This window comes from Mycena indigotica (assembly GCF_014461135.1).
Source record: "Mycena indigotica strain 171206Taipei chromosome Unknown Mind.scaff0001, whole genome shotgun sequence".
NCBI lineage: Eukaryota > Fungi > Basidiomycota > Agaricomycetes > Agaricales > Mycenaceae > Mycena > Mycena indigotica.
Window position 1 is genome coordinate 3374389 of NW_023503000.1, and position 23692 is coordinate 3398080.

The 23692-nt window shown below is 50.5% G+C and overlaps 5 protein-coding genes across 5 annotated transcripts; 1 reads left to right on the forward strand and 4 right to left on the reverse strand.

The window, feature by feature from the left end:
- Positions 1–180: 180 nt before the first annotated feature.
- MIND_00098300 (uncharacterized protein) lies at positions 181–4261 on the forward strand (the record flags this gene model as incomplete). Its single annotated transcript, XM_037357935.1, has 20 exons — positions 181–526; positions 576–784; positions 844–1097; positions 1148–1272; positions 1318–1398; positions 1443–1562; positions 1614–1725; positions 1777–1860; positions 1905–1997; positions 2050–2277; positions 2322–2393; positions 2441–2611; positions 2659–2772; positions 2821–2920; positions 2966–2998; positions 3045–3497; positions 3548–3643; positions 3694–3864; positions 3910–4101; positions 4148–4261. 20 exons carry the CDS (start codon positions 181–183, stop codon positions 4259–4261), a joined length of 3168 nt encoding a protein of 1055 aa, XP_037225845.1.
- Positions 4262–5525: 1264 nt separating this feature from the next.
- Positions 5526–8625, reverse strand: MIND_00098400 (uncharacterized protein; the record flags this gene model as incomplete). Its single annotated transcript, XM_037357936.1, has 5 exons — positions 5526–5617; positions 5664–6699; positions 7622–7771; positions 7827–8554; positions 8604–8625. 5 exons carry the CDS (start codon positions 8623–8625, stop codon positions 5526–5528), a joined length of 2028 nt encoding a protein of 675 aa, XP_037225846.1.
- Positions 8626–19323: 10698 nt separating this feature from the next.
- Positions 19324–19860, reverse strand: MIND_00098600 (CxC2 domain-containing protein; the record flags this gene model as incomplete). The annotated part of the gene is made up of 2 exons (XM_037357937.1): positions 19324–19674; positions 19726–19860. 2 exons carry the CDS (start codon positions 19858–19860, stop codon positions 19324–19326), a joined length of 486 nt encoding a protein of 161 aa, XP_037225847.1.
- Positions 19861–20057: 197 nt separating this feature from the next.
- Positions 20058–20733, reverse strand: MIND_00098700 (CxC2 domain-containing protein; the record flags this gene model as incomplete). The annotated part of the gene is made up of 3 exons (XM_037357938.1): positions 20058–20424; positions 20479–20620; positions 20667–20733. The coding sequence occupies 3 exons, from the start codon at positions 20731–20733 to the stop codon at positions 20058–20060; spliced, it is 576 nt and encodes a 191-aa protein (XP_037225848.1).
- Positions 20734–20959: 226 nt separating this feature from the next.
- On the reverse strand, positions 20960–23096 carry MIND_00098800 (CxC2 domain-containing protein; the record flags this gene model as incomplete). The annotated part of the gene is made up of 8 exons (XM_037357939.1): positions 20960–21169; positions 21222–21315; positions 21366–21633; positions 22158–22417; positions 22470–22517; positions 22561–22688; positions 22733–23008; positions 23082–23096. 8 exons carry the CDS (start codon positions 23094–23096, stop codon positions 20960–20962), a joined length of 1299 nt encoding a protein of 432 aa, XP_037225849.1.
- Between the last annotated feature and the right edge of the window lie 596 nt (positions 23097–23692).

Genomic DNA, 23692 nt, shown 5'->3' on the forward strand with positions numbered 1-23692 from the left:
GGATGACCTAACGTTTAAAAAACCTCTTTTCGTTCTTCTTGGTATACTCACATGGCATCCTCTATGAAGTTCTGCTACATGTATTACTACTAGTACTTGCTCGTGTCTGCCTGTAAAGGATGTGTTTTGAATATCACGACTTGCCTTTTTCAGACTCTGCGCCTCTTGCCCCGAGTTGTCATGGACCCAAATGGATTTGATTACAAGGCTCTCCGCAATGCAGCTCCAATGCCTTCAAACCCTCCCTTTTCAATGCTGCAAAAGCCTAGCAACCCGCGAAAGCCCTTCGCCTCTATTCACACCCAAAGTAGAAACCAAACCGAAAACCGCTTAGCTCCCCCTTCTCATATAGCGCATGGCCCTGGCTCCCGACATGCGCTCGACACACATAATTTCAAACAAGAACCCCACGATGCCATCATGTTCTCTGCAAATCGTCAAGCCATACCTCAGCCACAGGGAAAAACGCAAACAAGTAAAGTCAGAGCATTTACGATGGGGAATGCGGTGCCTGAGGACCAGCATTGTATGATTTATCTGCCTTGACCCTCATTCCAAATCCTCACGCAGTTTAGTTACACCACGTTACTCTTCTCCAAACCCAGCCTCTCGACATGTATCGGAACTTGCCCATCTTCAGCCCCACAACCCCCAGAAGCTCCCTCCATCTCGTTCACCGTCCTTTGCCTTAGAACAAGAACTCAACACTGAGGATGACGACGTCTCCCAACTGCTGGCACGACTACGGGATAGCAAACAAATCAAGGCTAAACTTACCGAACAAGTGCGTCGCAATAAAGAGCCGCGGACATCTATCCACATATATGCCATCAAAACCTCTAGCTTCGAATCAATACCGAACTTGAATCTCGTCTATCTTCTCAGCTTGCTGCAAGTGAAGCCTCGGAACACACCCTCAAGCGTCGAATCAATGAGCTAGAAGATCGGGAAGCCACGCGAAGAGCTCAAGCAGAAGAAGAGTTGCGTATGGCGAAAGCTCAGTCAAACGACTTAGAAAGAAGGTTCCAAGAGCTGTCTATCCAAACTAACCAGTTGCGAACGGCTGCAAAAAGCGGTGTTGAGAGTTTAACGAATAAGTTGCGTCCACGAATAGCCCTGTTTACTCCTCTTTATGCCTGCTGTCTAGCTACAACGAATTGCAAACGTATGTCAAAGAACTCAAGACCCAGTACGATGCTTCTCAGGCGTCACTCCAAAACCTTTCCCTCGAACTCAACACCATCCGAAATAATGTCGCAGAGAATCTAAGAGGTAGAGGACCCTCTGCTTGATCGCCATGTTACTGACCTTCAACAGGAATCGAGGCCGCAGACGATATCAGCCGTTCAACGGAAACGCGAGCGCTAATTGATGAACTCCAACAGGATCTTATAAGCTGTTCGAAGCCTTCTTCATTGAGACCTCTGATTGACACTGCATAGCCCAGCAAGTGAACGATATGCTACGCGACAAGCTCCACCTCCTAAGTGCCCAGTTTGTTGAAGCCAAGGAACGGATTCTGGATTTAGAGCAGAAAAGAGAGGGCAAAATTGAGCGTGTTGGTATGCACCTTCTTCTTTTTCAAAACTTGATAACCAATCGCCCTTGAACAGAGGCTCGGCTGGAGGAGCTTACTTCCGCGACGACCAAACAAACCGAAGAAGGCGCTCGATGGTTCGAAGAAAAATTAACATTGGAGTCTCGTTTGAAGGATAGCAATGAAAAGTATATATATTTCATCATCTCCGACTCAACCTGCACACTGACTGGCTCCAGGCTCCTGGAGACTATGAACAACCGAAAGACCAGAGAAATCGAGTTAGACAATCTCAATGATAAAGTGGCACTATTGAATGAAAGGTTGGCCAGTTCGTTTATTGGGATGTCCTACCAATCCTTCCCAGGAAACTCGAGCTGGAGTACCAATTGCAAGAAGAAAGGTCGAGAAATGCGACACTTGAAGAGGCAGTTTCCGACACGAACCGCTTGCAAGCCGAGTAGGCAATGCACATTGAGTTAATGTGATATGCTCATAACATGGATATCCAGGAAAGCTTCCTTGGAGCGTTTAGTGCAAGAACAGACTGAAATAATTTCTACTTTAAGAGCTGTTGAAGTCGAGGCGGGAACTCTCAAGGAAGGGTATGTTCTCAAATTGTTGTTGTTGTGTTGCTTGGTCCCATTCTTCTGCAGAAATGACGTGCTGCAAGGCAAAGTCAAGGAGCATCTGAGCCATATCACATTGTTAGAGCAAGAACTATCTCTTGTCAAGGACGAGTACGGGAATCTCTTTACACTTGTCCTTTTCTAACCTCCGAAAGGCTTGTTTCGTTCAAGTCCCAATTGACGGACAGTTGCTCCAAATTGGTGTCAACCGAGGACTTGCATCGACAGTCAGTCTCTGGGTCCTGAATGACAAGGTAATTGACTTCTTTATTAGGACGACGGCAAAACTTGAGCTAGCTGCCGATCGGGCTCGCCAACTGGAATTACAACACGTCCAACAAGCTGCACAGGCAACTCAGCTGAAGAGGGAACTGGATCAGGCTAACGAACAAGTACAATGCATACGAGGAGAGCTCCATGATTCCAAAGCGGGAACTCAATCAGCGTACGTTCACATTAATATAAACCTCTATGCATGTCAACGTTCTCCAGGGTTGAAATGGTGGCTGCCGCAAATTTACGCGAGTCGTTGCTGCAAGAGAAGGTTTCCCAATTGACCGAGCGGGTCAACACTCTGAGTGCAGATACCTTAGTTAAAGAGGAGGAGTGAGTTTCCATCCACTTGCTCCGATCAGTCGCTTATATCCACTCTAGCTTAAGAAAGGCTCATATGAATGTCGCGATACTCCAAGAGCGCTTCGAGGCTCAATCCATCACCTTGAAACTCTCCAAAGAGCAGAGTGGGGATCTCCAAGTAAGTTTCTCTTCTCTTAATGAACATACTTTAATTGTTCTGCAGGAGCGTTTACTTGTGGCCGAGAAAAGTCATGCGGTGAGCATCTTCCTAATATTGCTCTGTTTATCTGAGAGGCGTCAAGGCTGAGCTTGAATCGACAATTGGAAAATGCAACACCGAGATTGCGGTGCTCCGCGAACAGAAAGCTGGTCTTCAAGCAAGCTTTAACCAAGTCACTGAAGACGCTGCCATCCAACGGGCTGGGTTTGTTGCTGCGACAGTCGACTATGAAGCCAAAATTGCCGAGCAAAAGGACATGCACGCCAAACTCGTCGAAGCACAAGAGCACAAAACGCAGTTGGCTGAGAAAGAGACCGCGGAGGCCAAGGTAGTTGCCGCACAGTTGGAGCAACAAGTCGAAACGGCACGGAAGGAGGCACAAGAGATGAAGCAACGATTGCGTGATGCTGCTTCCGCAAGTCCGAATGGAGAGGCGATCGTTCTCCAGGCACGGATGGAGGAACTAGAGATGGAGAACTCGAAGCTTCAAAGCCGGGGGAGGACACTGCAGAAGCGATACGAAGTCGGGGATTTGGTGGGTACTTTGGATTTGTGTGAAATGTTCGCCTCATGAGCTTTTCTCAGAGTGATTCGGAGAAGACGTTTGTCAACTCTTTGATGCAGTTGTCGAATTCCGCCCACGAGCAAGAAATGGTCACGAAGGAGAACGAACTCCGGAGAGTGAGTTCTTTTAGTTCACTTTACGCCCAAAACCTTAACGGGAAGAATAGCGCGAGAACATGATTAATTCGCAACAGACCCAGATCGACGAGTTGCGTTCGACGCTTGCACGTCTTTTGAAGGAACGCGGTAAAGAGAGCGACGGCGCGCCGAAAGGGAAGTCGATGATCGACCTGAATGTATGGGTGTCGTCTTCCAGTCCACTCACACAGGCTGAAGATGTTTGTCTTCTGCTTTTATGCTCTCTGATACTCAATCCCACCAAGGGCAAGGAGGCGCCGCCGAAAAAGGACGTTAAGCCGCCTCCCTTGCAAAGCATCTCTGCCATCAATGCCCAGAACAGCGACGACGACATTAGTGAAGACTCCGAGGACGACAAGAAGCCGCCTGTGACACTCGGCAAGCGGACGCGCACTCCGAACGCTGACGCCAATTCCAGTCGACCAGCGCGCCGTCAGGTATGTTTATTTGTCGGACCATCAGCTGCTGATCATATCTTGCCAGCGCGCGACAACGGGCACTTCACGCAAGGCGGATGGGGAGGCTCGCAAGGTTGATGGGGAGAAGAAGGCAGTTGGGACGGAGACGACGAAGAACAAGCAAAGGAAGCGTAGATAAAGTGTCGTCAATGAACTGTACCACGCAAAGTGTTTTTCTTTCTTGGACAACTATACTGTACATTTGTCTGTTTCTACTTCTTCCTCCCGAAAACCCGTCTATGGTATGTATACGAAAAAAAAACGAAACGAGTGTAAGTATCTTCTGTTGTTTGATTAGAAGGATCATATGGTAGTGTTTGTTGGGTTGTCGGTTCCCGGATCTTGAACAGGTCGGGCGAGTGTCCGTCATCGTCGCATAACCAGCCTCGTTCTGATGCCCCCCCCGACTTCGTGGCGCAGAACACAGTTTGAGTTACTGCCACGCTCCCGGCAGTTCGAACCGTGTGCAGATGATGACGCTGAATGGCAACTTGGCATGAACAGGGGTATGGGCATGAGCATTTCAAGCGTTGACTTTTCGACGGACTACCGAGCTCCGTCCGCTGTCACCATTCGTCCCAGATTTCTGAATCTGGCGTTGAGTTCAGTTTGCTCGGCAACACAGGTCTAGCCCATTCAGCACGCTGGATCTAGCACGCCTCGTCAGAAACGCGCTATAAATATGCCTCAACAAAAACGCGCACCTGACGCTTAAGAATCCACACGCGGTAGCGTTATGATCACCAGAGCCGCAAACAGAGTTGGTTTCGTGGGTATTCGCAGTCTCTCTGTCATCGAGCCTGTATGTGCATCATTCAGACACACTTCGAGAAAAGGACGCAAGTCCTCACCTGACGCGGGAGGGATTCGATGGGCGGCAGCGTCTTCCTCAAACAATACGTCTGGCTAGCTTCTTGAGAGAGCAATGACGGTGGGGATGACGATGGACGGGTAATGCGACGTCTCCGTCCAGCCAACTCCGTGCCGTTGGAACGGAGCCAATCAGCACGGGCACTTCAAGGTCCCCGTTGTTTGCGTTGGTTCACTTGACGAGTCGAGTCGATTCGTGTAGCATCATATCCCGTCACTCGCGGTTCTGTTCGGCAACCTATAGTAGAGCGTTAGCTTGTCGAAAAACTCGGGGTAGAAAAAAACGACTCACCCACACCCAGGTATTGGCTACAGCAGAATAGAAGAAGAAGGAAAGAATGAAAACACGTATGTACAGCAAAGGGGGGGGCAAAAAGATGGGGCATATTCTATGGTCGAGAGCAATACAACACAACACAGCAAACAGGAGGAAGAAATTAGTGTTTGGATTAGAAACAAAAGCCCGTTCTTTATTCGGCGAAAGTGAAAAGAAAAAATAACCCAGAAAGAGAAGAAAACGAGGCAGGATGCGATCACCAGAACGTCCCGCGCCAGAGTCCGACGATGCCAGCGCCGAGACTCCCGCGTTTGCCAGACCGTCTGCGTTCAGCTGCATCCGCATCATCTATGGGAAGTCAACTCAATATCAAAAAAAAAAATTGTGGACTTACCATCCCGCGTGGGACTAGGCGGCTCCCCGAGCCCCTCGACCGCAGCAAAGCTGACATAACCCTCAAGCTGGCGACACTGTGCCGACGCCTTACGTGCATTAAACGTGGCGGTCGCCATTTGAGGGGCACACAAATCATCATGTGAGTGACGAAGCGACAACATCGATGCTGAATCCTCGCTCGGGGGCGTCGAAGGCGGCGTTAGCAGTATTTTGCGCTGTCGGCGTTGGCGCTGGCTCTGACTTCTCCCTAGCCTCCTCGGTTGCGATCGTTCATCTTCAGATATGTCGTCTTCTTCGTCACCATCAGCATCAGCATCGACATCTCCAGTCAATGGTGGCGTGCTCCCTGGGGTACTAGGCTCCTTCATGTTACCCTGTGGCCTCCCAACTCCCAGTCCTGGATAGGCTGGATGTGCTCCTCCATACCCCGCATGCCCCCCTACGCTTCCATTGGTAGCAGCAACGCTTAACGCAGCCAACGCTGCATATGCACTGCTCTTCCTCACGTGCCTTCTCTGTCTCCTCTCTCCATCCACATTTGCCTCCCTCTCGAGCAATAGCGACATGGGATTTGTTGGGATGGGACCAGGCGACGCCGGCACCGGCTCCGTCTGCGCCCGTGCACGCATCGACGGGCTCCCGGGCATTGTTGAGCCTGCACGTGACGGCGTTCGCGGGGATTCAGCCTGCACGTTACCGTACGCGAAGGTGTTCCTCACAGGGCTAGCAGGCACTGCAGGCGATGTATGCCTCCTGGCGAGGCTTATGGCACTTGGGCTTATGGGCCGGTCCTCGTCGGCGTTGTGTCTTATGGGCGTCTTGGGTCGCTGTGTGGGTAAATGTGGTGAGTGGGTGGTCGGCGAATAGGGCGAAGGCGAATAGGGCGAGTGGGCAGCGTTGCTAGGCGTGTGTAATCGATATGGTGACTGTGAGCGTGTCTGGATATGTGGCGAGTGTGAACGTGAATGTGGCGATTGAGGAAGCGGGCTCGGGTGTCTTCGGACAGGCGACGACATAGTAGCGATCCCAGTGTACTACAACAAAACAGTTCAGCTGCAGTTGCGAGCGAGTAGAGCGAAAGCAAAGAGCAAGGTACGGTGTGAATCCTCCCAAAGAAAGACGCGCGGCAACCGCGCGGCACTAAAGTCCCCAGAAAACATGACAGCTTCCCCGCGTCATGCAAGACTCGTATTAACCCGCGAGCCATCAGCCATCAGATGGCTGTCCCGGGAAAAGTGCGGCGCGGACATGAAATCCGAATGTATCGTACGACCCCATCCGCTAGTCAAAGAAACAGCGACCAACGAGTAAGACGGGCGAAGGAGGACCGAGGAGAAACCCGCCCGTGTCCGTGTCCATGCTTTCCCATCCCAAGTAAAAGAGAAGATCTGAAGATCAAGAAGGGAAATAAGAATAAGGTTTCGCGGGACCTTTTCATTATTAGGACTAGTCGCGGCGTAGCACGGAGCTACCGGAGCGAAGAAAAAAGAACGTGAAAACGGCGTCTTTCTCTGGGCGTGCCGCCACAAACCGCTAGCACAGGGTAGCGTAGAGTTGAACAACAGCGCATCGACCCCAAGCAAAGCCCATCCGAGAAGATCACCCGTATCGATACCAATAATATCGGGACATCTCGACTTTCTGGCGCACACGCTAAGAAGACAGAAAAAGAAGGCTCCCGGCCCAGCCCGGGCCATAGACAACAATCCCCGTAGGCCGACGTCCGCGAATCTCCGAGGTTTCGCATGCTTTCTGCTTCGAGAAAACAAGCCAAGACCAAAAAGCGCAAAGGAAGAAGAGAATTGGGGAGCTGAAGAAAAGGGGGGATTGCTGCTATAGAGCGATAGCGTAGAGCACATAACAAGGCAAGCAATGGCCTGTGGAGTCGAAGGATACCAGAGACACCAGAAGCCAGGAACAGAGCATAAAAATAAAGCAAACAATAATATAACTCACGTTCTGCAGAGACGGTCGCCTTCTTGTTGGACTGACCACCTCTCTCTCTTCAGACGAGGCTGGTGTACGTGGGCTCCCGACTTGGGCAGGTCTTGCGGTTGGCCGAGGAGTCATTGCCAATGGCAGCGGCATTACTACCTCATCCTCGTTCTGTTTTTGTATGTTATATCAGGTTCTTTGAATACGAGAGAACAATGACACCCACCAGGTCAACGTTAACGCCATTTCTCCACAATCGTTCCCGCTCACTACGCTCCGTATTTGCCCTGATTAGCGCATTCCACTCCAACTGTGCTTCACTGTCTTGTTGTTGACCAGCCGACTGCGTACTAGCGCGTTTCTCGCTGCCACTCATACTGCCCCTCCTCGAGCTAGACCCGCTCACTGGGCTGGAAGACAAAGCCAACATCCTCTCCAGACGCGCTCGCAGTGCCTCATGGGCTGGGTCACGCTCTCCCTCGAACTGGGCACGCGTGACCGACATGGTGCGTGGGCGGTGTTGGTGATGAGACCTTGTTGACGACGACAGCGATGATGAAGACGACGCGAATTCTGCATCACCGCCGTAATAACGCTTCTCGGGTGTGGCAACGACGACTGAAGTCTGGGACTGGCGAGAGGCTGGGCGTGGGGCAGACATTGACCCACGTCTAAGGGCGTCACGAAGGAGTTGCTCTGAGCGAGAGGGTGTGTGTGGCTGGGGCCGTGGCAGAGGCTGGTGAACGACGGGGGAGACAACTGCAACGGGCGTGGTCACGCGACTGGGTGTCGCGCTCCTCTTCAATGGTGTGGGGCTCCTCAGCGGCGACGGCGACGATGGGGTGGTCAAGTCAAGCAAGCTGTCTCGGCTTGGCACAGGCGAAAGCAGCCCCAGACTCTGTGTGTGACGGTGGGTATAGCGTTGTCCCTTGTACGGCGAGGGCCCGGGTGAGCCTGGCGACAGTAAGCACAAAACCAACCAAGTAAATAGTATACTACTCACCCTCCATCGAGATTTCAGCCATACCGAATCAACGCGTGGCCCACACGAGGCTGCTGCTCTAGTCCCCGGTGAATTTTTGTGCGTGGGCTGTCAGTCCTTCTGTTCCTCAGTTCCTGACAGTGATTCCCTCAAGGTCCCTTCCTTCCTTCCTTTCCGAATAGGTGACGTTTCAATCCAGCTACCCGGTGGGGTAGCGACAGCGGGGGGTTGGCGAGTATTATGCGCGGTGGTGGTTGTGTAACGAGTTGGGATGGTGAGACTTTTTTGACCGGACGGCGGTTGCCGTCTCCGCTCACGCTTTGGCAATCAGATCAGATCAGATCGGTGACGTCGGACCCCAAAGATTGGGGTTCAGACGTCTTGTGGCTGAGCTAGTTTGCACTGTGCAGAGGGACGAGCCAGGTTAACGCGAGAGGGTGGTACAATAATTTCAACTAGTATTGGGAATCACGTCAAAGCTATGGCAACGCACGTGTTTTGGAAATTATCTGGTCTTCGACTCAACCAAGCAGTCGTTGTTCATGGCCGGAATCCATCCTGAGCGGCTCAAGTCAGTCCGTGATTTCAACTTTTTGCTCAAGTCAGTCCGTGATTTCAACTTTCTGTCACCAGCGCATGAGTCAATTTCTTTTCCGCGGCACAAAGGTTGGTGAGTGTGTATGCTATGGCCCAGATACCGGCGGACTGTTTTTGCACTCTGGGTTTGCATGCATTAGAGGTTTACGATTATTGACAAGCCAGGTCTTGCTTTGTAGAGCATTTAGTCAGAGGCCAGAAGTGGGTTTTCGCCAACAATAAACAATGTCAGTTATGACTCTGGGCCCCGAGCGCTGCTCGCATCGTCAGACTCAGTTTGGGATTATACCGAGCAAGTCGAATTTTCAGGCTGTCACTTCAGTCTAAACTGAACCAGCGTTGTTGCGGCTCTAAGGGCTTGGAAACGTGTCAGATGCTGAACAGTTTTCAGGATGAGGCAGGCAAGACGATTTCATATGGCTGAACGTCTATCGCGAGGTTGGGTTTCTAATAGTAGGCACGGTTTTCTGTCGAGAGTGATGAATCAGATTATATGTGGTTGACGAAATTCCGGAAATCCCAGACTCCCAGTTGCAGTCAGACATGATAAGCTTGATGGTTGTATTGAGTTGAACGCCTCCGCCCACAGCAATATGCTATCCCCCTGGCGGGCCACGGCGGTCCATACTAAAGAATTATCTAGACGAATCTGGCTGGCAGAGAGTATGAGTAGGCCAACAGCGTCAAGGCCTCTCCGTGAGCAGTGCTGGACCACGGTATTCCCTAAACAGGCCGACCATATGTGCAGGTGTGGCCAGCAAACACATGTCGTTTGCAAGTTGCAGCCGGTTGAGCGAGAAACAAGGACTGGGTTTACTCTAAGCCATCGGATACCTTTTCACACCACCGAACGAGCGCGAAGTTGCGGGAGGTACATAGTTCTCGACGTCGTCCGCCCAGTTGCGGCCAGGTGAAGCAGTTAAAGAGCAGGGCTATGCGCTATCACGGTGATGGACGTCGATGACCGAGGCGGAATTCGATCACGTGCAGTGACGAATGTTGGCTTTCACGATTACACTGCTCACCATTCAAGGCCGCCGTGCACGCCTCTCCGCGCCGACTGGTGGAACACGGACAGTCTCAGCTAATTATGGGCGCAGTATATATGCGCTAAGTGAGCCCTGCTCGATATCTCAATCCACTCGAATGCAGCCTAACGCAGAACCCAGCTCCAGCGCGAAGAAAGGCCATCTTCAGCGGCCAAGCGTGTTTTCACTGTAGAAGACGCAAAATTGTAGGTCTACACAACTGAATGTGCATTTTTCTGAACTAAATGTCGAGAAATGTGACGGAGCGCGTCCGATTTGTGGACCTTGTCAACGCGATAACCGACCAGACAACTGCGAATATACTCATGGACAACGTCGTGCGAGAGCGGAAATGCTTGAGGAGAGCATCTCACAAATCGAACAACGCATCTCTGAACTGCAACAACCGACTCGTCAGAGACAGCCAGATAAAAGTGGTCGTGTTTTACTTCAAACGCCATATGCAACTGGAAACCCTTCTAATTGTTTGTGGTTTTACTTCTTGTTTTCCTACATCTGATTTCACTACAGTGAATTGGACCGCTGCTGCCGAACCGCCTATGGACATGGTCGAGAATTTGTGGGCCATTCTATGTCTCATTCACCAGTTGCTAATCATTATCCAGGATCAGCACATTTCTGTTGTCAGCCTCTGAGTTCGGATTCTTCCTCAACAGTTCACGCTTCCGTCAATGTGCACTTGTTCGTCAGCCAATTGGGAGCCCACAACGTCCATTACCTGCTTTACTCACGACGGCATATCTTTGGGGCCTCCGTCTGTCTAACCAGCCAATGCTTCAGGCCCAAGAACCTGTCTTCTTGGCCAGAGCGTTGCAACAGACTGCGAATGGACTTTCTTCGCCGCATCCTGATCGTGTTCTACATACCCTTCAAGCGGAATTGCTGCTCACCTACTACTTTTTCGCCTGGGCCGATTCCTCGAGGGCAAATATCACGCCTCGGCTTGTGTATCGCTTGCTCTCAGCACTGGACTGCACACTATTCGCCGACATCAATGTCACCATCAAACATGCTCGCTCCTTCTCGCGATGCTGTTGAAGAAGGAGAGCGCATCCATGCGTGGTGGACGGTGGTTATCCTGGACAATACCTGGGCTGTGGCCCTCGAAGAAGGTCCTCATTTAGACCTTAACGCAAATGTCGACACACCCTGGCCGCTCGAGATCGAGCAATATGAAGGCGTTCGTGTTTAGTTTCCGGATATTTTGCATTTACCCATGTTACTTAGGGACATTTTGACTCTTGAAGCGATATAGTAACACTGTCACCAAATTCATCAACGCGACTCCAACTTCGGACACCGGTAACTCGACTCATGCGCTGCTGGCCAAGGCGTCTCTTCTCTGGCAACGCGCTTATGCACTTCAATGCTCCTCCGCACCACAACCCGCTGTCGATTTTTTGGACGCTATGCTCGCCAATTTTACCGCATCGCTGCCTCTTCCCACGAGTTTCTCCCATATCACGGCCACGATGGGCCGAGCGCTTGTCGTAGCCCACAGTATCGCTCACGCCGCGATTATCGAACTCCATCGCCATCGCGAAAGACCAGAATCACGCCGGAAGAGTGTGACAGCTGCACAAATGCTGCTCAATATCCTCACTGCTACCACGACTGTTCTCCCGGTGGATCGATCAACCCAGTTATGGGGGTATGTATGTTTTTCTTCTCTATTCGAAATCTGAAAGTAGGATGTAGACCGTCTGGCGCCTTGCTTGTCGTGGTGTTGATGGACGAACTGTCGGAAATGTCGGCCACTCGGTACCATGGACAACATCTAGAGCTACAAACTCTCCTCGCACGCGTTGTGGAAGCAATCGAACGTTTCCGGGCGACGTCTGCCAGTCCTTTCCTCGGTGCGCTGATCAAATTTTGTTGAGCCATCTTGCTGACACATCGTAGACTATCAAATCGGTCGAATTCAGGAAGCCTGGCAAGAACTCCTAATGCCATGACGCTCTTACATATCTGTCCCGAATCATATAGACATAGATCGTAATTAGACTCTTGCTTATCTTATCTCATCACTTCACTTGGGTATGAGGCCAATAAATGGCAAGAACAAGAGTACTTCAAGTATTCATAACTACTTAATTCAATGGAAAAAAAGAACACTGGCTGACTACCAAGCACGATCTGCACATACAGCCAATTGTGGGCCTGCTGCCCCCCGCAGCTTGCAACCCGCATGGCCGGAAGCTGTTCCAGTCCATCCCGATGACGCCGAACAGGGGACTCGCCAAGCTCTGAGGATTTGCGTCAAGCAAGAACTCAACGATGACCAGCAGCGTGGGCGGCAAGCGGGTTCCCCGCCACCCCCGCCAGGGGATGGCTGCAGCCAAGAAGCCCATCAACGGTCCGGGTGGCGCCATGTCAGCCATAAAAGTACAGCCATGACCTCGTACAGAATTTGAAGTGCAAACAGAAGTGAAGTCGGAAACAGCTAAGTCCAAAAAGCCTTCATTTTCATATCACAATATTCATCACCAGGGTTAGGGTTAGGTCAACAAATTTCATTAAAAAAATAGGTGTACTCTAGTCTCAAGATCGAGGTTCTGAAACGCGGACGACAGATATTGATAGACGAAAGTACTCGTAATAATCGCGACAGCATCATCTGCCACAGGCACGTTTTTATTGATCACGCTTTCCTCTTCTCCATGACCACGCCTGTATTGGAGGATGTTGAGGACCCACAGGTAGTTGACTGCTGTGAATCTTCCTTCAAGTTTTATCCTCACTATTAGGATGCGGAAGCGTGGGCAGCGCTTGTAAGCACATTAAAACAACTTGAGCGTGAAAATGCGGAACTCAAAGAAACGGTCCGGTTTCTCTCCAACAAACTCATAGATTATGGCCACGAAGAAGACTTGACGCTGATACGAGTGTCTGGGTCCGGCTCAGGAATCCGTATTGAAGACCTGCCGGACGAAATATTGTTACTGATTTTCCGGGAGGTTGTGCCTCCACAGTGGATGCTAAACCGGATCAAGGAGCTAGTCCCCGATTCCCTCGAATCCTTTGATTTAGAAGCCAAAACGTCACTTGCTCTGGTATGCAAACAGTGGAATCTGATAGCAACCGAAATGCTTTACAAGAATATCTTTTTTGCGGCGGGTTGGACAGGTACCTGCCCTGGCACGCACCCTTCAAAACACAAGCGCTCTGAGGCTTATTGTCCGCCATCTCAATCTGAGTTGCTTCGTGCCACGCGCCTATCAGAAGCTATTCGAAGCCCAAACAAATCAGATCCTCGATATGTGTCCTGGCCTCACTCACTTTGGGCTGACCCCGTTATACCGCATCCCAACCACAGAATACATTCATGCCTTTCTCTCCTTGAAAACCACGATAACGCGGCTCGAATTCACCGAACAAATCAACTTCACATTCATTCTCGCATCTGTCACGCAGCTTTGTCAGGGTCTGCGTTTCCCCAGCCAAGTCAACATTTTTTGGGCAGAAAAACTCAAAGTTTTTTACACAATAAAAAATTAATTGCAAAACTTTATATATTTCCACTAACGTTTCCCACCTAAACATTTTTGAATCACGGATGTGAGATCTGGAGGTATGTTGTATGCAGTTCGGACCGCTTACTAAGTGGTTTGCCTTTGTTAAGATATGTATGGAGAATCAACCAGCACGGCAGCCCTGGAAAGGACTGTTATGTTGCAAGACTCAGATCGGGTTTACTGGGATCTAGGTCGGCACCCAGACTGAACCACAATTGTCGATCCAGGGTATTCCATGATAGAGCTCAGAAGCTATTTGTACTGGATATTCTGGTGAGGACTCAATGGCCAGTGCACTTGAGGAAGAATGAGTTCGCAGGCATATTGCTAAGGTTACGACAAGGCAAAGTCACGGTGTTACGGTGTCACGTCACAGTGTCACGCATTTTGAGCACCTGCCAGTGATTGCGAAGTACGACGAAATAAAAGTGTCAAACCCTGGGTTCAAAAACCCTTTTTCTTCGCCTTTTAAACCTTTTATTTTGGCCCTGGTTGATAAGATAAGACAAGGAGGAGATAAGATGGACGATAAGATGGTGATTGGATCATCAGATGTCGATGCTGATGTTGATTGACAGCGTGGAGTTGGACATGAGGCAAACGGCACGTAAAGGCATGGCTAAAGTATGACGTCATTGCCTCTCGTATTAGGCATGGTAAACATATGGTAGTAGTGTATATAAGTAGAGTAGATTTCGTCTTGTACCCCAGTCTTCGAATTCCATCATCTTTACGATATCTTTTCACGGTGCTTCTTGCTTGCCTTCACTGGCCAACTGGCATCCTCTGAATTGGTGTTGTTTGTGACATAATTCGAAGACTACCCTCTTACCCTCGTACCTTCCTACCTCCTACCACCTACCCAAACCACTCCCCTACCCCGAAACTATTGCCAATTTTCCTCCCATCCCTTTCCCACGCCTCTTCCCTTCTGCTTTAGGTCGTCTGCTCTAGGTCCTTTTGCTCTAGGTTCTTTTCTTCTTGGCTAGGTACACTCGGAGACGACAATCCAAGGGACCCACTCGAGAGGACACGCGCCGTACTTGCAAGAGAGACGTCTGGCCCAACCCAGGTGCTTTCGTAGAGTCATAGCTGCTACAAGGAGCGCAGGGGCAATCTTCGGAGAACCCTAGTTCGTCCAGCGCAGGGTGTGTCGTAGAAGGCCCCGGTGGATTCCTCTCACGCAACAGGTCTCTTGGACCCCCGACAACGGACTCTCCGGTCCATCCTCTGTGGCGCTCTCCGCGCTTTGATCCCTGACCTCTCGTCAGGGGCTCCTTCTGAGGAGTCTTCAAGAAATTCTACACCCCGTTCTCTCTCCCCTATCCCCTCTCCATTCAACCACTTTTACCTCGACTCTCTTCCTCCTTCCCCAATCTCCGCCTTGGCCACTCTTGCCATTGCTCCTACCCCTGCAACCGTACCCCAACCAACACCTGCACCCGCACCCCAACAACCAACCAACATGTCCCGCGTCGTACTTGCGAACCCCCCTCCTCTCTTCTCTGGCGAGAAATCGCTTTGGGAAAATTTCTACGATTCCGTCACAACTTATATTGCGGCTTACGCTGATGCGCTCGATACGGATCATAAGCGAATTTGGTTCTTGATCTCGTACCTTCGATCTGCAGATGCTTCCGCATGTACGGCAGCTGACTGGGTGCGCAATTGGAAAAAGCGAACCCTTAAGAATGGTGTGCTTGCGGCCACCTATACATTCGACGATCTCATCGCGGAGCTGGAACTCTCATTCAAGGATACGAACATCGCACAGGCAGCGCATCTGAAGCTGACGACTACTCGTCAAAATAAGATGTCGCTGACCGACTTCTTCCAGTCTTTTGAATTACTGGCAGAACAGGCTGGCTATAGTCCCAATGCCAAGCCTTGTGCATATGACGCGTTCCTGATTCAGCTTCTTGAGGAGTTAGTCAATACGGAGATCACTGGTCCTATCTATGTGGGAGGCACTGCCCTGCCCAAAACCTATTTGGAATGGAAAGAGCGTCTGATGCAGATCGACGCGAACTTGTCTCGGAACAGGCTGCGTTTGGGCCGCCGCGGACAGACGTTTGGTTTCATACCTCAATTCCAACGTACTCCGCCCGCCGCCCCACGTGCCCCAGTACCACAAGCAGCCGCGCCTGCTAAAGATCCCGATGCCATGGATGTCGACCGCGCTCGACAGAAGTGGAAACCCTTGCGCTGCTTCAACTGTGGCAAAATTGGTCACATTAGTCGCAACTGCCCGGACCCCCCTCAGAAGAAACTCAGCGTTAGGGCCTTGATGGCTCAAGTTGATGAGGGTGACAAGTTCGATGGCACGTTAGCGCAGTTGATCCAGAAGTTGCGCGAGGCGGGTTTTTAAAGCGCTCCTCTCTCCTGGCCAAGGAGACGGAGCGATCCGAAACTATTGATTCGAAATATGGACGTTATTCCCCTCTTAGTAAATTAAATGCGACTTGCGATATGCCTGCTACGGACTCTTTTTATGGTACCGACTCGGACTCATTACGAAAGGACATACATGAATTCCTTTACAACTCTCGTCGTATCCATGTGTTGCAAAATCAGAATCGTCTTCATAACTTAAAGAAACAAAAGCGTGCTGAGAAAGATGAGTGGTGGACTGAGTTCCAAAAGGCCTGCGGAGAAAAAACCGCATCAACAAAGACTGAGAGAGGAAGTGAGGAGGCGGAGGCTGATGTGACTGTACCTCCAGTCCCAGCGCACACTAGGGTTCGAGACTCTATCCGGATGCAAGAGGCTGCTGCGCGACAAGCTAGAGCCAAGCCAGATCGTCTTAGTCAGGAACTGAAAGACTTTCAACGGGAACGTAAACGCTATGAGATGTTGGTCCCAATAACTCTCATGGTTCCCGAGACTGGCAAGGTTCGCGCAATAAAGGCTTTGCTTGACAATGGTTGCACAACGACCTGCATTGACCGAGCATATGCCCAAGCTGAAGGATTTGAGTTGAAAGAGCTGGACTCTCATATTATCGCCCGCAATGCAGACGGCACCGAGAACACTCATGGCAAAATAACACACTATGTCGAACTACGCATGGGTGTTGGAGATCATTGGGAAATGCAACGCTTCCTTGTCACTGGACTGGGTAAAGCCCATGTCTTCATTGGATACGATTGGCTTCTCAAACATAACCCTGAAATTGACTGGCGCTCCCAAAAGATCAAGTTTTCTCGCTGCCCTGTTGAATGCAATGCTCGTGATGAAGAGTTCCAAGCCGACCCTGATCTGGAAGAAGGAGAGTCGATCTTGCTCGTGGACTTTGGTCCAGCAGTTGATCTCCGACTGAAGGAGACCCAAGCACAGCGAATGGCAGAAGAAGCTGGTCGAAACAAAGAACGAATGACCGAGGAGAAGATTCCCAATCAGTATCGAGAGTTTGTCAAAGTGTTCGCTAAAGAATCATTTGACTCTCTACCTGAACGTCGTCCATGGGATCATGCAATCGAACTCAAGCCAGACTCTAAGGCTGTAGATTGCAAAATCTATCCTCTGTCTCGTGATGAACAAAGAGAGCTCGACAATTTCCTGGAAGAAAACCTAAAGAGCGGACGCATCCAACCATCAAAGTCACCGATGGCGTCTGCCTTCTTCTTTGTCAAGAAAAAAGATGGTTCTCTTCGACCTGTGCAAGATTATCGGAAGTTAAACGAGATGACGATTAAAAACCGTTATCCTCTGCCCTTGATCTCTGAGCTTGTCAATAAGCTCCAAGGTGCCCGATACTTCACAAAGCTTGACATTCGCTGGGGATATAATAATGTGCGCATCAAGGAGGGGAGACGAGTGGAAGGCAGCTTTCCGAACCAACCGAGGACTGTTCGAACCCTTAGTCATGTTCTTTGGGCTTACCAATTCGCCGGCAACATTCCAAACAATGATGAATGACATCTTACGTGATCTGATCAATGAAGGACACGTTGTCGTCTATCTTGACGATATTCTTATCTTTTACGGATTCACTGGAGGAACATCGGAAGATTGTTCGCCAGGTGCTTGAGGTTCTCCAGAAGCACAAACTCTATCTCAAACCCGAAAAGTGTGAATTTGAACGCACTGAGATTGAGTATCTGGGAGTGATTATCTCGCACAACTCAATGAAAATGGATCCCGTGAAGATCAAAGGTGTCATGGAATGGCCGCAGCCCAGAACAGTAAAGCATGTGCAAGCTTTCTTAGGGTTCACCAACTTCTACCCGATTTATTCGAGGCTACAGCGAAGTGGCTCGACCTTTGACCAAGCTCACTGGCAAAGGCGGTTGGACTTGGGGACCAGAACAGCAACAAGCCTTCGATGGACTGAAGTCGCGAATAGCTGAGGATGCAGTACTGGCACTGCCAACGGACGATGGAAAATTCCGTCTTGAGGCTGATGCTTCTGAAGGTGCAATTGGAGCCATTCTTAGTCAAGAACAGAGTGGCGTATGGCGTCCCGTTGGGTTCTTGTCACATAGCCTGACGGAGACAGAGCGAAATTACGAAATCTATGACAAAGAAATGCTCGCCATCATGTTCGCGCTGGAAGAATATCGTGCCATCCTCATGGGTGCTAAGGAGACGTTCGAGATCTTCACTGATCATCAAAATCTCGAATATTTCAAGAAGCCCCAGAAGCTGAATCGCCGACAAGCCCGATGGGTCACTGAGTTGTCACAATATGACTTCACACTGCACCATCGACCCGGAGCGCTTAATCGGAAGGCTGACCTGCTATCTCGACGGGCTGATCATGATCAAGGAAAGGACGATAACAAGGACGTCATTCTCCTAAAGCCAGAACTATTCAGAGCGACTCAAGTACACTTTGAGGGACCAGAAGACGATCTTCTTAGTCAGATCAAATCGACTAGAAGATTAGATACCAGTGTCAAATTGGCCCTTGAAAAGTCGCTGCCTGATTGGCGAAAAGATGGCGACCTGATCCTTTACCGAGATAAGATCTATGTGCCTCGAGATGATACTCTTCGTGAACGGATCATTCGCTTGCATCATGATACCCCGCTTGTTGGACATCCAGGAGAATATCGCACCCGTGGCTGTAGCCTGATTCAATCAGCCCTGGCAGTTGCCACAGTATCAGATTTCAAACAGACTGGCACAGCCAGCGGCCTGGCAAAGCCACACATATTTCAACCATCTGCCTGCCGGCCCTGTGATTGATATTGATTCCTTGTCATTGTGCCGATCCTCTGCCGTTTGTCACCCAAATAGTTTTAACACAACCTTGAATTGGTCCTAAAGTACTGCCTAAACTTGGTGCGGTGCTGGAGCTACAAACAACTCCACTAGCACTGGCTAAGCCACTCCCTCCCTTCACCTAATGTTGACAATTCCTCCAAGCCTGTGACCAGCACCGAGTTAAAGACTCTCGCTGGTTCTTCTGCGAGTCGTTCTTGCTCGTTCGCGGCAAAAGCCCTCGTGATTGTCACGCTTGCGACAGCTGGCACAAGTGATTGGAAACTTGAATAGAATTCAGGACAGCGAGCGATACAACAATGATACCAAGTCGTTAACACAAACAAGCAAGCAAACACAATTCATATGTCCGTCTCAGAGAATCTGCATGTCATTGTCTGTAAGTCCATCGAATGCACCATCCAAAACACCTTCATCCTCCTTGACAACGGCTCGGACCGCATTTGCAAGGGATCTACCCCATTCGGAGTAGAAGCGCTCGGCCATCCGTCGATGAATGTCTACCTGCCGCAATGCATAGGCCCGTAGGCCTGCAGCAACATGCATGTTGACGTCGTCCCGTTGCCTGTCAGCACGAACCTGCCACTGATTCTGCGTCCATCGGAGCGACCGCAGGACTCGCTTCATTTCCTCTCGCAACAATTCGACCTCCTCCTCCCATCGCTGCTTACGAGCGCGAGCTTTTAGACCACTCAACCCGAATTGCTGTAATGTAACCGTTGAGTTAGAAAAGCGGAAATGTTGGGTCCCACTTACAATCATGAACCTCGCTGCCTTTGTTGGACCCATGCCAAATCCAAGAAACCCGGTTCGTAACTCGGCGGGTGTTCGGCTCGCTGCGTGTCTTTCTTGACCCATCTGCTCCATGAAGCCGCTGCGTGGCTGCTGCATCGATCTCAGCTTCAAACCGACAATTGATATCCTCGTCGTTGAGCCTTTTGAACTCAGGCGCAAAACCCGGTCCTTTTAGAGCAACGATGGCGGCTTGATTCGCTCGATAAGCTGCCACGATCCGAGCTATTGCCTCTGCCAATCGCGACATCAACGTCGCCGACCTTGTACGTGCTCGTTGCCCAACCATATGGCGGTCACGAAACCATATCATATGCATTTCGATAGAGGCGAGTTCGCAGCGTTACGAGGGCATCTGCACATTGCCCACACCGAACTCTGGCTTCTGTTTCGATAACGCGCGAGAGTGTAATTGACCGGCGCTGCTCGGCCGTAAGATCGGAGGGAAGATATAACTTGATATATTCAGGCTGACATTCGGGCTCGTTCACGTCGCGTTTCGCATCGTCAGCTTCGCGCAGAGTTTCAATGCCAGGCATGTAGGTGAGTTGCAGATGTTGAAACGAGCGCAATTGTTTGAGAAAAGACACTCGGAGCTCTTGAACTTGGCTCGCACGGTCGGCGGTCAAGGTCTTGCTCTTAAGAGTCGCTTGAATCTTCCGTCTAACAGACAGACTTTGAATTAGATCAAACCTTCAATTGAGAAACACCACTCACTGTATGTGTTGCAATTGTAATCCAGCTTTGATGAATGCAACCACAGTCTTCGTCCCCTCCAAGAGCGGTGCATGACCAGCCCGAGCTTCTTCGACTTCAGCCTTCTTAAGCTCGTCCACGATTTGACGTTCACTCGGTCCATCTATGTGAACTCAATCAATGAGTTTCCAATCTACGCAATAACAGACCTTCCTGCCCACCAACTATGACAAATGGGCTAGCGTTCGACGTCGGATCCTTGTACCAGGCATCCATGCGACTTTTCCACTCTTTTCTTTTCTTGCTAGAGATGCTCTTGTCGAACTCCGCGAATTCAATGCCTTGCACTCGTCGTTCAGAGATGGCGACAATCAAGCGCCGAGCAAGTGTCTTTCCTGGGCGAACATCGTCAGTGCGAAGTTGGAGATTTCATAAATCGGACACTTGCCTAAGTGGATGTTTTTCTCGAAATTCAACTGATCGATGCGATCCTCCAAGACATCTAATCGTGCGCCTTCCCCATCTCCTTAGTCGCCCAGCTTGCAGGATTGAGGCTTGCCCAAACGCGCTCCATTGCCTCCCCGTCAGTTTTGCCAATTCCCAGGAGATAGGCAAGGGCAAGTTGCGCTCGACATTGAAGCTCATGGGCGCCAGCATGCCAAACTGGAAGGCCAAACTGGATGTCGACGTTTTGAATTCTGTGGCTAAATTGCTGGTATCCGCATTGCCTTTCCGTATTTTTTCATGCGTTGGAAAAAGTTCACCATCCATTGGCAAATAATGTCATATGCAAACCCATAGCTGAGTAACTTCTCCATCCAGAGTGTGCAGGCGACAATCCAGTCCACATTCGCATATCTAGGGAAGATCAGACAAATAAACAGCTGTGATAAGATGAATACTTGTACCTTTCGCCCTTCTGAAGATCGCCGAGTCCTCTTCGGCGCACTAGACCATGTCGAGAACAGACACAGCCCGCTACCCCGGAGACACGAAGACCAGTCGTGAGACGTGTCTCTTTTTGGAGTAAAGCCGCGAAGGCCACGCAAGAGCTGACCTGAACCTGATTAGTATAATTGTCATTAACGAGAACACTACTTGCGTCTTTCTCCGCCACATAATTCTTGAGGTGTTCCTTGTAGGCCGTCGACTCCACGAAATAGCCCAGTCCTGGTCCTAGAGACGGGGTCGTCACGTTCGTTGGCACGCAGGCGATTCTTCAAACGGAAGTTTGCGTCGATAGAAAGCATGAGCTTATACAGGTATCTGAGAGACGTGAGTTTGTAGATGTGGAGTTCACAGCAAAACAGACTTGTTTTGCTCTTTTCACATTTTGCCAGCCTTCCGGCAAATTGCGACCTTCGTCTGGACAAGCCCAACAAAGGACGGCTAGCCCTCCGGGCTTCGTTGACACCATCCCGCCAGGCTCGTGAGCTCTCCCTGCCCGTTTCATGCGTTTTAAGAAGTCGTACTGCCTAGCCATACGACCAAAAGCCTTGTATCGATCCTGTAAGTTATGCCATCTCAGAAAACAGCAACCATGCAATCACTAAGCAACTCACAGGTGTATCCTCGGTCTGAGTTGGGTCTTGTTGCCTCTCTAATGCACGGATAAAATCGTGTGTGGTGACGTTGCCAAGAGCCCGCAGCAACCGGAAGTGCTCAAGCACCGCAAAGGTCGCACAGGTCGCAGGACTGACCACCGTCGCCGGATACCAACAGTTGCGGTAATTGCTCCACAGTGTCGGTGCCATTGGTGTTGTTGCAATCACAATATTGAACGTCCACGTTGTAGATGCCGTTCATGTCGATAACCACCATGGCTCGTCTGGCGCCAGGGAATGGGCAAACATCTCCATCGTGGCCCAGTTGATGCAATTCTCCGAGGCCATTGACGCCCTCACCGCTAGTTTTGCGGTGATAGAGGGAAACTTCGGGTCCAGAACTGTCCGGTCCATTCCTGAAGGAAGCCGTCAATAAAAGTGAAGGATAGAAAGTGTAATGTAGCTTACTTGCAACGTATGGAGGGGACGCCGAGCATGCTCTTTTTTGACACAACCCTCACAAAGAATGTGGTCGCCGCATTGTTGACAGCGAAAGAACCGATGGTCGGTCTCAGTTATGGGGGCTAAACACAGCTTGCAGTGAGCTCGGCCGCCCAAACCGTCGTGCCGGGCGAGCTCTTCTAAGAATACTGGGGCAATGCGCTTCCACATGAGCATTGGATCATCCTGAGACAGATGAGTGTGTATTATAAGCATTTTTTTTCACGCACAGAATTGTACCGCTTTCGTTTGGTCAGTTCTTCATCAAGAATAACGTCGAAGGAAGATATGGTGGACGCTATGGCGTCAAGCTCCTCTGCGTCGTCTTCAGGAAAGGGCATCCAGCCCTGGAGTTGCGGGTCGGCTTCTTCAACCTTGTGGGTGCGAGGACGCTTTCGAGGCGACAAATTCAGACCAGCTAAGGTTCCCCTTCGTCCATCAACAGACAGTGTGATTTGCTCATCTTGGGGCTCCAAATCGATATTGTCGTCGAAGTAGACATGCCGCTGGAGCGAGTCAGAGGCGCCATGAAGAGTTTTCAGAGAAGAGAAGAAGAATTGATGATTTGATCGGGCCGACAGACGAGTTTGTCATATCGGATTGCAAATCCCACTGAAAACATGAAAAGTTTTGTATTTTTGTACGAAGAACGCCAATGAAACTAGAGAATAGCGATTTTTGTGTATCTAATCCTCAACAGGGCCAGTCAGCCCGGCCACTGCGCAGGGCTAAGAAATCTGTAGAGGTAAATCGCTCCCCCACTTGAAGGTCAGTATCGTCCTTGTTCTGGCTGAGGGGAAGGGGTCCATCGAGATATGCCTTGATTGCTGCGTCGCCTTCGCTCGACGAAAGTTGAGAAAAAGTTGGGAAGGGCCAGAGTTGGAAGACGTCTGGTCACCCGAGACGCGAAATTGCGATGAAGGAGGTTCTGGGCTCGCAGGCAAGGTATAACCCGAAAAGTTACGCGGAGTATTTTCTGCGGCAGGGGTCGTTTGAGTCTGGGTGAACCTGGAGATGCGCGAAAATTCTTGTTGTCCTTTCGCCTGGACAGATGCTGGCAGACTGGCCACATCGAAGCGGCCGACACGCGAACTGGTAGCATTTGCGCGGGTAGGCGAAAGACCCGGGATGGGGCGGACGCGGCCCTCAGCCTCAGCTCTTCGAGTCAAAATTTCCGTATCTGCCTCCAC